This window comes from Pelodiscus sinensis, chromosome 18, assembly GCF_052426305.1.
Source record: "Pelodiscus sinensis isolate ZL-2025 chromosome 18, ASM5242630v1, whole genome shotgun sequence".
Lineage (NCBI taxonomy): Eukaryota > Metazoa > Chordata > Testudines > Trionychidae > Pelodiscus > Pelodiscus sinensis.
In genome coordinates, this window is record NC_143069.1 from 5,619,194 (window position 1) to 5,632,813 (window position 13,620).

Sequence of the window (13,620 nt, forward strand, 5' to 3'; positions counted from 1 at the left end):
GGGGCAAAACCCCCCGTTTGCGCAAGATCCTGTCTAGCTGCTTTCGTGAGGAAGGGTTCTCGCGCAAAAGGGTTTTTTTTTTTTTGCACAAAATGGCCCCGTCTACACTCCGTTTTTTTGCACAAAATCCTCCTCCGCAAAATGGAGTGGACGAGACTATGCATATGAGAGCTTCATTGGCATAGTCTCTGCCAACAAAGGCTGCAGTGTAGACGTAGCCAGAGAGAGACAGAGAATCTGGCCCAGCTTGGAAAGCAGTTCCAATGGTTCTCCCCTCCACCCCCTTCTGTGTAAAAACCTGCCCCCCTGTTTCCCAGCAGACTCTGCTCAGTCTCTCTCCGGGGTAACAGAAATCACCTCTAGCTGTCGGGCCTTTGCGACCCGGCTCCAGCTGCCTTCCTACACCAGCTTGGAGTTTTCAAGCCGCCCTTGAGCCGGGGGAAGGAGGGGGCGAAATTCAAGCGTTTGGATGTGAAAAGGGGGCACCAAGGGGGTGTGGGAAGAGCACTGATGGGCCCAGCCGTGGGGGGTGAGAGAGACAAGCTTTGAGCCCCGCTTTGGGCCAGCTGCCGAAAGCAGAAGCTGAGTCACTAACCCGTATTCCCTCACCCAGCTTGTCCCTCTCGTGCCCTGGGACGGGGCTGCAGCCCTGAAGCCACCCGACATTTTAACCCCCCCCCCCCCGATTCCATTTCACCCCAACCCCCGGCAGAAACCAAGTCCAGATGCCCGACGCCACTAACTCGGCGCTCGGCTCCCCCGGGGCTGCGTTAAGAGGGGTGCAGACGACGGCGCAGCCCGGATTTCTGCTTTTGTCTTCGCGCCTCGGGCTGGGTGGATTCAGCCTGAACAAGTAGCCACTTCCACCTCCACGCAGGAAGGGGCCCCGCGTCCTCCGGCCCACAGGGAATCCGTCCTCACTTGGCGAGGCCCTGGCTGGTGTGGCGCAGCTTGTCCCCGGTGGAAGCCCCGAGGGGCGCGAAGCAGGGCTGGCGGAACGGCCATGCAGCGGTGCCGGGAATGGCTGGGGGAGGAGAGGATGGCTGGAGGAGTAATTCAGCCAGCCAGGAGCCAGCGACAGGGGAGGGTGCATCCAGGCGGCTGGACGGAGCTGCATTGCAGCCTGTAAAAATCTATTGCAAATAAATAGGGGCCTGCAAGGGGCCCCCTGCCCAGCAGTTCTGGCCCCCGGCTGTGGTCCCAGACACGGGGCGGCTCCCCACCTTAACAGCAGCCTGCGCCCGCGTCGCCGCCTTCTGCGCCCGCCCGGCTCTGCCGCAGGGGGGCGCTCTGGATGTGGGGGCTGGGCTGGTGGCTGTCATTGGGGGTGGGGCCGCTGCCCACCCGGTTCTTGATCTCAGCCGCCATGGTGATGAAGGCCTGCTCCACGTTGGCGGCCGTCTTGGCACTGGTCTCCAGGAACGGCACCTCTAGCGAGTCAGCGTATTCCTGCCCCGGGGGGGAATGTGACAGGCCTGGTGAGTGCCAGACGGCGGCTGGGGGGGTGCAGGTGCAGCTCCCCCCAGCACACAAGTAGTGGACACTTCCCGCCGGAAAATGCTGCATAGTTTCTACGGCAGCTGTTTCAACAGCCGCGTATCCCTGCACAGCAGGAGCTGCGTCTCTGCATGAAGTGACATGATCCCCGTCTAGAGAGCAACTGTGCCCTACCCCAGAGGTGGCTGCAACTCCGTACGGAGTGACATGATTCCGGTATAAACAGCTGCCATATCTCCCACTCCCCAGAGGTGGCTGCATCTCAGTGCGGGATGAGGGACCCATCTAACCAAGCGGGCAGCAATCAAACCACCCACCAGTGCAGAGCAACACAAAGACCTCACCCTGCCAGCTGACCACGTCTTACTCCAGGCGCTCCTTGTTATTCACTCCCCCCCAGACAACTGGTGCTTGTGGGCTGGGTTTAAGCGTGCGACACGTGCACTATTTCACTATTACTGACCTTGGCCGTGGTGTAATCCACCACTTTCTTGCAGGTCAGGTCGTTCTTGTTGCCCACAATCAGCTTGTTGACGTTCTCGCTGGCATAGCGGCCGATCTCCTCCAGCCACAGGTGCATGTTGCTGAACGAGTCCTGGGGGAGCAGAAGGGGGAGAAGCTGCGAGACAGCCCAGCCCTGGCAGTGACTTCTGAAGAGCCCAGCTCTTCCCTTATTCCCCCAGGGGCTCAGGCTTGTGCTCCAATCCCATTCAGCCTTCCCCTCGTCTACCCCCAGCCAGGGTGGGACTGGCTCCTAAAATTGGGGGAACATGGCAGCTTGTGTCTCCGATATAGGAGACCGTCCCATCCAAACTGAGCCACCAGCTTCTGTCACACACGTGTCCCCCAGAGGGGCCATTAACCAGGAGTGAGGTTAAGCAGGACTTGAACCTGCAGCCTTTTGGCAAAGGTGACAGAAGCCCCACCCCACACAGCAGAGCTAGCCAATCGGGCCACAGCTCCCCTTTTAAAGGGACAGGGGCACTCCAGCGTAGGCAGCTAAGATTCAGCCCAGCAGATTCACTGACATTTCCCATGTGACTTGACTTCTTCCCCTTGACTTTCCCGTGTTTAAAGGTCAGAGTTGTTATATATACAGAGCCCTGGCTGGCAGATCACTTGCTCAGTGCTCAGGTCTCACACCAAACACATGCAGCTGCTGCAAGCGGGGGGAAGTGGCCGTTGCTTTAAATAACACGCAACGCGCCACCGCACTGAAGAAATCCTGCACCGGAGATCAGCCCATAGCAGAAGGCAGCCAAGTCTGTACTCAAGCCCCAGAAAGGGCGTCCATTAAAAATTAAACCTCCATGCAGATACCATTAACCTCTCCTCTGGGACAGTGGATTCTCCTTCCCTTCCTACCTGAAAATGTAGCGCAGTTTCCATACAGCTGTTCCACCAGCTGCCATATCCCAATGCAGAGGCAGCTTCATCTCTACACTCAGTGACGTGATCCCTGTATCTCCATATCACAGCAAAGGTGACCGCATCTCAGTGCTGAGTGACATGATTTCGGTATAAACCGCTGCCACGTCCCACCCCAGAGGTGGCTGCATTTCAGTGCTAAGTGATAGGACCCTGGCAGCAGCCACGCCCACTCCTATCTATCGACAGGTTGGGAAATATTTCAGGATAAAGAACTCAGGAAGGCCACAGCCTTTTTAACCAGCAGCTCCAGCAAATCCACCCCCCCGTGCAACGCCCCCCTTGGGAAGGGCTCCGTGCTCCGACTCACTTGGTCTGTTACATCGTACACAATGATGATCCCGTGGGCACCTCTGTAGTAGCTGGAGGTGATCGTCCGGAACCGCTCCTGGCCAGCTGTGTCCCACTGCAGGGCAGGGAAAGACAGACAGACAGACTGGCTGACCCTCAGCCCTCCCCATGTGAGTGGCTGCATCTCACCCCCCTCTCCCCCTGCTGCCAATCATTCCTCCTGAAACTTCAGCTGTGGGGACATTCTGTCAGGGGTTCCATGTCTGTGCAGCACCTGGCGCAACGGGGGAACCTCCTCCCCAACTGGCCTGGGGTCTGTGCAGCACCCAGCGCAAGGGGGAACCCCCCGAGCCTGACCCGGGGTCTGTGGAGCATCTGGTGTGAGGGGGGAACCCCCCGAGCCTGGCCTGGGGTCTGTGCAGCATCTGGTGTGAGGGGGGAACCCCCCCAGCCTGGCCTGGGGTCTCTGCAGCACCTGGCGCAAGGGGGCCCCCAGTCTGTCCTTGCAGGAGCAGGTGCCTTATGCCAAGCAGGCAGGGAGAACCGGTGCACGGGGACAGGGGGGCGGGAGGGAGTTTCAGGGGAAGTCTTGGCACTGAGAGGCTGGCAGGCGAGGGAGAGGGGAGCCCTGTGCATGGGGGACCAGCAGGGAGGTGGACCCCCAAGGATTCTCGTGAGGTGGGGGGGCTCCCACTGTGGATCGGGGCTGGGGATGGAGGGTGGACCCTGCTGCCCTCACAGTCACCGCTGCTGGGTCAGTTTCTGCCAGGCTCTGCTGTGGGGTGTTTGCACGGAGCAGGACAGGCCCCATAGAGGTTAGGGGGCGAATGGGGGTTTCCTCTCCACCGGGATGAGCCCCTCTGTTTGCTGCCCACGGAGCACAAGGGAAACTGGCCCCAGGAGCCTGGCTTGGAGTTTAGTTAAACAGCTGATCCTAGCTCTTGCTACCCCCCAGCCTGGCCAGCTCACGTGCCTGCTCCCAGGCCCCACAGGGAATCGGGCATTTATCCTGGGTCCAAGCAGCCTCCTTGCACCCTCAAAAGGACTCCAGATCCCCCGCCCTGAGCCCCAATCCCCACAGGTCCTCAACGCCCCGCCAAGCACCCCCAGATTCCCCTGCTGAAGAGCTCATAGGGCTAGAAGGGACCACAAGGGTCAGCCGGTCTGAGCCCTGCCAAGGTGCAGGACTTGTTGTGTCTGAACCACCCACGACAGGCGGCTCCAGACTCCCGCGAAGGAGCGCCCTCCACCTCCCCCGGCTCCGTCCCCTCGTCCGACTGTCCCTGCAGCTCGGAAGCTTTTCCTGGGATTGCATCTGCCGGAGTTCGAGCCCAGGGCCTCACGTCCTGCCCTCTGCGGGAGACAGAACAACTTTTCGCCCTCTTCCTATGGCAGCTTTCGTCCCGCCTTAATCGCCTCTTTTCCAGTCTAGCCACGCCCGGCTCCTTCCGCCTTCGCTCGTGCGGCTTGCGCTCCGTCTCTGAGCGTCTGGATCCTTTCCAGCGTCCCTCCGTCCTTCCTGCACAGCGCTGACCGAAACAGGCCACAGCGGAGGCCCGGCCAGCGCCCAGCAGCGGGGTCCTTGCCACTTCCTGCGACTTGCAGCGATGCCTCAATGCAACCTCAAACTGCATCTGTTGTGTCTGCCACCCCCCCCCAGCTCCCTCTCAGCTGTGCTGCTGCCTGCTGGACCCCCCCAGCCTGGGTTGGTGCGTGTGGTTTTCCTGCCCCAAGGGCCACACCACACAGGGGGCCGTGTTGAATCGCACTCCAATGGCTACAGCCCAGGCCTCCTATTTGGCAAGCGCTCTCGGATCTCAGCTCTGCTTTCCAGCCCCAGCTCTGAGCCCTCAGCAACCTGAGCCGCACGTCGCCTGCTCCGCCATCCCGGCACTAGCGCAGCCGCGAGACACCCGGCCTGGCAGAGCCCGCTGGGGCCTCCCTCCCCACCGCCCCGCTCCGACCGCGCTCCCTTCCGCGCGCCCGTTTGCAGCCGCATAACCCGCTCCGCAGCCACTTCCCGGCCGCTCCACCGAGCCTGCGTATCCCCCGTGGACTGCTCGGGACGGCCCCAGGACTGGGTCCCTGGCTGGAGCCCAGGCGTGACGCCCACGGCACCCCCAGCCAGCAAACCGGCCACCTGCCGAAGGGCTCCAGCTGGCGTGGTGGGGTTTGCTCGTGGCGAGTCCCTGCCGGCTGCTGGGGACCCCCGCAGGGAATCGCACGCTGCCTGTTTCCTACATTGCTCCAGTAGCCCCAGGCAGCCCTCAGCTCCTGGGCTCCGTTGGAGAGGCAGGGGCTTCGTCAGCCCGTCCCCAGGCCTCCAGGGCCTCCTCAGCCATTCCCCTGGGGCCGGTTCTTCAGCCAACTCCAGCCGCCCCCTCGGGGAGACAGCGCCCGGCCCCGCGGGTGTGAGTTCACCCAGACTCGGCTGTCGGGCTCTGGCGGGTTCTTTACCTCTCCCGACCCGCGTCCCGTTCCCTGTGGCACGGCGCCAGCCGCCCGGGCCCACGGCGTGTTTGTGAGGAGACGGAAGCAGTCGGCCCCGAGCAGCTCTGCCGTCCTCGCCCGGCACCAGCTCCCGTTCCCCAGTGAGCAGAGGCCTCCCCTCCCCCGGCTGCTCCCCTTTGGTGGGTGTATTCAAACCCTTCGCGTTGTCTCTCCCCTCCCCTGCCGGCTGTACCTCCTGCCTGGCCTCGGCTTGCCTGACGTCATCCCCACACTCGCGCTGTCCCCGCACGTGCTGCTTGGGGACGTGTCTGTCCCTGCATTCCCTGCATGGATCAGCCCCTGGGGACAGTTCGAAGGTCTCCCCCACCTTCCTCGTGGGAATGCGGAGATGGGTCAGAAAGCAAGATCGGACCCAGCTCCATTTGCCTTTGGGGCAGGGCCTGGTCTGGCTCCACCCCAGGTCTGGCTCAGAACCTGTACCCTGCTCGGGGGCAGCTGAAATCTTCTGAGAACACGGGAAATCCCAGGAGATTGTAGCTGGTCAGGAAGGCGGGAGCATCGTGAGGTTGGTCTGGCAAGAGCGAGGTGCCATCAAACCTGAGCCATGGCCTCAGCCGAGGCTGGATCCAACCCCCCCGCCCCGATTTTGTAGGTGGGTGGGAGAAGGGTGGGGAACGGGGTGTGTGTGTGGGGGGGGGGGCTTCTCAGTTCTGCAGCTGGGCCTAGCTGTTCATTCAATGTGTTGAACCTCTGAGCCTGGTTCCCAGCTTTAGCCACTAGACCCCACTTCCCTCCCAGAGCTAGGACTGGAACCCAGGAGTCCTGACACCCCGAAAGGCCATGGACTCTGCCCTGCACACACTCACGATCTGGAGTTTGATCGTCTTTCCCTCCAGCTCAATGGTCCGGATTTTGAAGTCCACCCCGATGGTGCTGATGTAGCTGTCTGTGTAGTTGTCATCCTGGGGAACAGAGGAGAGAGGGAGTGATGGAGGCAGGGTGAGCAGGGCAGTGCCCCTCATCTTCTACTGCCATCATGGTACCCACCCCCATGGGCTCTGGAAACTTCACAGCAACCAAAGGCTAAGAATCTGCTTCCCCTTGCTCCAAAAGCCTTTGGAGAATCCCCATCAGCTATTAGCAGTATAGGAGCTAGGATACACAGATGAGCAGTTCCAATTCCATCCTGGCAAGGACAGTGGCTTTATCCAAGTAAGATGCACAAGCCCCCAGCCCCATGTGGTCAGGCCATACAGTATTTTTGTCACAGCATAGATGGGGAAACTGAGGCAGCAACTTGCTAAAGGTCACACAGCCAGGGGCTGACTGAGCTGGGAAGAGAAGCCTGGAGTCCTGATTCCCCCCTCCCCATGGCTCCACCCCACAATGGCTCTAACCCACTGGACTCAGGGGAGAAATTCCTTCAGCAGGGCCCTGGCCCATCTCTGGGCACGGAGAGGGGACCAGCAGCTGGGCTCAGTGCATCCCAGGAGTGGGTGATCTGGCGTCTAGGTGCTACCGTAATCCACCTAATAGCAAGGCAACTGTACAGCACCTGGCACAATGGGGGCTGGTCTGTGAGCAGGGCTACCATAATCCACCTAATAGCAAGGCAACTGTACAGCACCTGGCACAATGGGGGCTGCTCTGTGAGCAGGGCTACCGTAATCCACCTAGAAAATAATCATCCCAGATACTCACAGCGAAGCGCAGCAGGAGGCAGGATTTCCCAACCCCGGAGTCCCCGATCAGGAGGAGTTTGAACAAGTAGTCGCTGTGGGGGAGAGGGGAGGGTGACTCCCTGAAATGCCGGGGCGGGGGGAGGGGAATGGGGGCGGGGATGGAACGGCTCTGGGGGGTGGGTGGTTGAGGAGGCTGCGGGGGCCAACAGGGGGCGACCTCACGCCACACGCCAGGTGGAGGAGCCCAGCAACCACCCCCACCCCTTTTAATGTCTGCTAGGAGGCTGCAGGGCTCCCCCTGGATGTCTGCATCCAGACACCTCCCCAGCCCCCGCCAGCCAGCGCCAGCTGCCTTGCTTGTTTGCGCAAAGGGGCCAGCTGGCCTCTAGGAGCCAGGCTGAGATCCCCCAACTCGTTGCACACAACGGCGCCTCCGCTCAGCACCCCCCCGACTCACTATTCTGGACTGATGGCCGCCATGGCGGCGCAGGGGCGTCAGGTGCAGCGTCGTGGGCAGGGGGTCCCCAGGTTCTTGTGGGATCCTGCAATGCCAGTGACAGGGGAGGGGGAGGGGGAGACAGAAGGGTTAATGCAGCCGGTGGGTGCAGTCTAAGCCCCTGGGGGGTATATTCGTGTTACTTGTGGGGAAACCAGGCACCGAAAAAGGAAGAGACTTGCCTAAGGCCCGGCCAACTGATGGCAGAGCTCCTGCCTCTCAGGCTCCACCCTGCTCTAACCACTAGGCACCAGGCGCCTCCCAGAGCTAGGCCCCTCCCATCCCAACACATTGTGCTCCCCTGGCTCCTTTCATCCCCCTTCTCCACGCCCCAGTGCGTTACCCCTGGCAGCCCATGCTGGGGATCAGGCTGGCACTCCCCTCCCAGCCCCACTGAGGGGGAACCGGTGCCGGGGGGAGGGAAAGGACTTTCCAAGGTCACCCAGAACTGGAGCAGAACAGGCCACCCTGCCCCAGCCTTGGCTGCAAACGCCTCCTCCAGGAATGGAACCAGGGAGTCCTGACTTCCAACAAAGCCTGTACCCCCTGCAGCCTGCCTGTCCCCCATTCTCCCATAGCCCCTCCAGCCTGCCCCCTGCCTGTCCCCCATCCCCCATAGCCCCTCCAGCCTGCCCCCTGCCTGTCCCCCATCCCCCATAGCCCCTCCAGCCTGCCCCCTGCCTGTCCCCCATAGCCCCTCCAGCCTGCCCCCTGCCTGTCCTCCATCCCCCATAGCCCCTCCAGCCTGCCCCCTGCCTGTCTCCCATCCCTCATAGCCCCTCCAGCCTGCCCCCTGCCTGTCCCCCATCCCCCATAGCCCCTCCAGCCTGCCCCCTGCCTGTCCCCCATAGCCCCTCCAGCCTGCCCCCTGCCTGTCCTCCATCCCCCATAGCCCCTCCAGCCTGCCCCCTGCCTGTCCCCCATCCCCCATAGCCCCTCCAGCCTGCCCCCTGCCTGTCCCCCATTCCCCCATAGCCCCTCCAGCCTGCCCCCTGCCTGTCCCCCATTCCCCTATAGCCCCTCCAGCCTGCCCCCTGCCTGTCCCCCATCCCCCATAGCCCCTCCAGCCTGCCCCCTGCCTGTCCCCCATCCCTCATAGCCCCTCCAGCCTGCCCCCTGCCTGTCCCCCATCCCCCATAGCCCCTCCAGCCTGCCCCCTGCCTGTCCCCCATACCCCTCCATCCTGCCCCCTGCCTGTCCCCCATCCCCCATAGCCCCTCCAGCCTGCCCCCTGCCTGTCTCCCATCCCTCATAGCCCCTCCAGCCTGCCCCCTGACTGTCCCCCATCCCCCATAGCACCTTCAGCCTGCCCCTGCCTGTCCCCCATCCCCCATAGCCCCTCCAGCCTGCCCCCTGCCTGTCTCCCATCCCCCATAGCCCCTCCAGCCTGCCCCTTGCCTGTCCCCGTCCCACCATAGCCCCTCCAGCCTGCCCCCTGCCTGTCCCCCATCCCCCCATAGCCCCTCCAGCCTGCCCCCTGCCTGTCCCCCATCCCCCATAGCACCTCCAGCCTGCCCCCTGCCTGTTCCCCATCCCCCATAGCCCCTCCAGCCTGCCCCCTGCCTGTCCCCCATCCCCCATAGCCCCTCCAGCCTGCCCCTTGCCTGTCCCCCATCCCCCATAGCCCCTCCAGCCTGCCCCCTGCCTGTCCCCCATCCCACCATAGCCCTTCCAGCCTGCCCCCTGCCTGTCCCCCATCCCCCCATAGCCCTTCCAGCCTGCCCCCTGAATCATAGAATCATAGAGCTGGAGGAGACCTCAGGAGTCATCAAGTCCAGCCCCCTGCCCAAGGCAGGACCTATCCCAACTAAATCAACCCAGCCAGGGCTTTGTCAAGCCGGGACTGCTCCCTGCCTGCATCCCCTCCCCCTGTGCTCCTACAGCCTGACTCCAGCCCTACCCCAGACCCTACAGCCTGCTCCCTGCCTGCACCCCAGCCCTCCTGTGCTCCTACAACCTGCTCCCTGCCTTTACCCTCCCCGCAGCCCACCCCATCACCCTGCAGCCCCCCCAGTCCCCTCCTGCCCGTACCCCGCTAGTGTTACCCCAGCCCCCCAGTCCCCTCCTGCCCGTACCCCACTAGTGTTACCCCAGCCCCCCAGTCCCCTCCTGCCCGTACCCCACTAGTGTTACCCCAGCCCCCCAGTCCCCTCCTGCCCGTACCCCGCTAGTGTTACCCCAGCCCCCCAGTCCCCTCCTGCCCGTACCCCACTAGTGTTACCCCAGCCCCCCAGTCGCCTCCTGCCCGTACCCCACTAGTGTTACCCCAGCCCCCCAGTCCCCTCCTGCCCGTACCCCACTAGTGTTACCCCAGCCCCCCAATCCCCTCCTGCCCGTACCCCGCTAGTGTTACCCCAGCCCCCCAGTCCCCTCCTGCCCGTACCCTGCTAGTGTTACCCCAGCCCCCCAGTCCCCTCCTGCCCGTACCCCACTAGTGTTACCCCAGCCCCCCAGTCCCCTCCTGCCCGTACCCCACTAGTGTTACCCCAGCCCCCTCCTGCCCGTACCCCACTAGTGTTACCCCAGCCCCCCAGTCCCCTCCTGCCCGTACCCCGCTAGTGTTACCCCAGCCCCCCAGTCCCCTCCTGCCCGTACCCCACTAGGGTTACCCCAGCCCCCCAGTCCCCTCCTGCCCGTACCCCACTAGGGTTACCCCAGCCCCCCAGTCCCCTCCTGCCCGTACCCCACTAGGGTTACCCCAGCCCCCCAGTCCCCTCCTGCCCGTACCCCACTAGTGTTACCCCAGCCCCCCAGTCCCCTCCTGCCCGTACCCCACTAGTGTTACCCCAGCCCCCTCCTGCCCGTACCCCACTGTGACCAGCCCCCTCTGTCCCCACCGCCCGCCGGCTCCAGGAAAGCAGCCCCCCGGGCCCAGGCCCCTGGCGCCTGCCCCGCGCTGAACGCACTAAGATGTCTCCCGGGCCCGGACCGCAGCATCCTCCCAGCGCATCCGCCCCGGCCCCGCCGGCAGCGCCCCGGCCCCGCCAAAGGGGGACCCCGGCGCCGCCCCGCCTCGCGAGGGGGGGGGGAGCAGGTGCCGCGCACAAGCCGGCGGGTACCTGGGTGCGGGATGCGGCGCCCCGAGCGAGACCCTGGCGATGGGGCCCGATCCCCGCCGGAGAGATCTGAGCAAAGACCCCCCCGCCCGGCTTCCTAGCCGGTGCCCCCGGCTGTAGGGTCCTGCGCCACCGGCCCGGCCGGCCTCCGCCAGGGATTGGCTGGGCCCGGCTCCCATCGGGGCGGGCTCTTAACCCTACAGCGGCTGGAGCCAGCGGGCTGAGCCCACCCCATCGCCCTGCAGCCCCCCCGTCCCCTCCTGCGCGTACCCCGCTAGGGTTACCCCAGCCCCCCCGTCCCCTCCTGCCCGTACCCCACTAGGGTTACCCCAGCCCCCCCGTCCCCTCCTGCCCGTACCCCACTAGGGTTACCCCAGCCCCCCAGTCCCCTCCTGCCCGTACCCCACTAGGGGTACCCCAGCCCCCCCAGTTCCTTCCTGCCCGTACCCCACTAGTGTTACCCCAGCCCCCCCGTCCCCTCCTGCCCGTACCCCACTAGGGGTACCCCAGCCCCCCCAGTCCCCTCCTGCCCGTACCCCGCTAGGGTTACCCCAGCCCCCCAGTCCCCTCCTGCCCGTACCCCACTAGGGTTACCCCAGCCCCCCAGTCCCCTCCTGCCCGTACCCCACTAGGGGTACCCCAGCCCCCCCAGTTCCTTCCTGCCCGTACCCCACTAGTGTTACCCCAGCCCCCCCGTCCCCTCCTGCCCGTACCCCACTAGGGTTACCCCAGCCCCCCCAGTCCCCTCCTGCCCGTACCCCGCTAGGGTTACCCCAGCCCCCCAGTCCCCTCCTGCCCGTACCCCACTAGGGTTACCCCAGCCCCCCAGTCCCCTCCTGCCCGTACCCCACTAGGGGTACCCCAGCCCCCCCAGTTCCTTCCTGCCCGTACCCCACTAGTGTTACCCCAGCCCCCCCGTCCCCTCCTGCCCGTACCCCACTAGGGGTACCCCAGCCCCCCCAGTTCCTTCCTGCCCGTACCCCGCTAGGGTTACCCCAGCCCCCCCAGTCCCCTCCTGCCCGTACCCCGCTAGGGTTACCCCAGCCCCCCAGTCCCCTCCTGCCCGTACCCCGCTAGTGTTACCCCAGCCCCCCCAGTCCCCTCCTGCCCGTACCCCGCTAGGGTTACCCCAGCCCTCCCGTCCCCTCCTGCCCGTACCCCACTAGGGTTACCCCAGCCCCCCATCCCCTCCTGCCCGTACCCCGCTAGGGTTACCCCAGCCCCCCCAGTCCCCTCCTGCCCGTACCCCGCTAGGGTTACCCCAGCCCCCCCAGTCCCCTCCTGCCCGTACCCCGCTAGGGTTACCCCGCTAGTGTTACCCCAGCCCCCCCAGTCCCCTCCTGCCCGTACCCCACTAGGGTTACCCCAGCCCCCCAGTCCCCTCCTGCCCGTACCCCACTAGGGTTACCCCAGCCCCCCAGTCCCCTCCTGCCCGTACCCCACTAGGGTTACCCCAGCCCCCCCAGTCCCCTCCTGCCCGTACCCCACTGTGACCAGCCCCCTCTGTCCCCACCGCTTGCTGGCTCCAGGAAAGCAGCCTCCCCCCCCCCCCTTAGGAACCCACTTCGAGCTGAGATCAGACCAGGCCCCCGTTTAAACGGGATCAGGGGGGATTCGAGTCCAAAGTGCCCCTTGGGATCCTAGCCCCCCCAACTCCTTGGGGTTCCCCAGGAGGGACTGAGGGGAGACTGGGCGACCACCCAAAGCAATAGATGGAAAGGGCCCCTCCGGGCGCCTGGAAAACTCCCAGGCTGGATCCCACCGGGTCAGCTGTTGGGGTTTATTTAGGTGTATTGCCCTGCAAGGGTTTTCTGGCTATTAGGTGCATTACAGTAGCACTTGGCAGTAGGGATGTAATAGTGTGGCGGATTAACCGATAAGCAAAAGCGTATAGGTTAGTGCTATAGACCACACGCATCCTGCCACACCAGGACACTTTTTAGCAGGCTGGCCAGCAGCCCGTGGCTCGCGCGGGTCTGGGACCTACCCCCGCTGCTGCGGCTCTGCATCTAACGTGTATTAGGAGCAGGCAGCCCGGCTCAGTTCCAGCTCATGCTGGGTCCAGGAGCTCAGACCACTCCCTAGACAGGGGCTGCTGTCACCCTGCACTGCTGCCTCTGGATCAGAGGCAGCAGTGCAGGGCAACAGGCAGCTGGTCCACCAGGGGAGCTGGTTTTTAAACTGGCTCCCTTGCAGATCAGCTCCCGCCTGACAGCCCCCGCTGCTGCCTCTGATATAGAGGCAGCAGCCCGGAGTGGCAGGGGGCTCCCTGGGAGAGGGGCCGGGGTGCACTGGCTGGGGGACTATAGAATAGTTGACTAACCAATAAGAATTCATGAAGTTAATCGACTATTCAATTAACCGATATTTAACATCCCTACTTGGCATCTCAGTCATGGGTCAAGACTCCATTGCACCAGGTGCTGAGCATTTTGATGGCTATCAGGTGTATTACGGTAGCACCTGGGAGCCCCAACCATGGAGTGGGCCGGCATTGTGCCAGGCGCTGTACATTTGTATTGCTGCTAGGTGTATGGCAGTAGTGCCTAGGCACCCTGCCTGGAGTAGAACCCCACTGGGGCAGGCCAGGTACAAACAGCTGTGGGCTGTAATCTCAGCTGGACCATGGGCAAGTCATGGCCTCTCCGTGCCTCAGTTTCCCCACCCATGGAATGGGGAAAATGATACCAAGCCCCTTGGCTCTACTAGGGCTGGTTGT

General features: G+C 63.9%; 1 protein-coding gene across 2 annotated transcripts; it reads right to left on the reverse strand.

Annotated features, from left to right (window-relative positions):
- Window positions 1-34: 34 nt before the first annotated feature.
- On the reverse strand, window positions 35-11,066 carry LOC102458629 (ras-related protein ORAB-1-like). Of its 2 annotated transcripts, XM_089769942.1 has the most exons (8): window positions 10,905-11,058; window positions 7,807-7,891; window positions 7,369-7,441; window positions 6,534-6,629; window positions 3,236-3,331; window positions 1,961-2,092; window positions 1,224-1,449; window positions 891-1,024 (listed from the first exon to the last, which is right to left on the reverse strand). In XM_089769942.1, the coding sequence occupies exons 2-7, from the start codon at window positions 7,827-7,829 to the stop codon at window positions 1,225-1,227; spliced, it is 645 nt and encodes a 214-aa protein (XP_089626068.1). In that variant the 5' UTR covers window positions 7,830-7,891; window positions 10,905-11,058; the 3' UTR covers window positions 891-1,024; window position 1,224. The 2 variants fall into 2 exon arrangements, with proteins under 2 accessions (XP_075771425.2, XP_089626068.1); XM_075915310.2 differs by lacking the exon at window positions 1,224-1,449 and having other exon boundaries at window positions 35-1,024; window positions 10,905-11,066.
- Between the last annotated feature and the right edge of the window lie 2,554 nt (window positions 11,067-13,620).

Coding starts and splice junctions, on each gene's coding strand:
- LOC102458629 (XM_075915310.2), bottom strand. CDS start 7,829: ATGGCGGCCATCAGTCCAGAATA. Junction 6,630..7,368: donor GCCTCCTGCTGCGCTTCGCT/GTGAGTATCTGG, acceptor TCTGTTCCCCAG/GATGACAACTACACAGACAG. Junction 2,093..3,235: donor TGTACGATGTAACAGACCAA/GTGAGTCGGAGC, acceptor CTGCTCCCCCAG/GACTCGTTCAGCAACATGCA.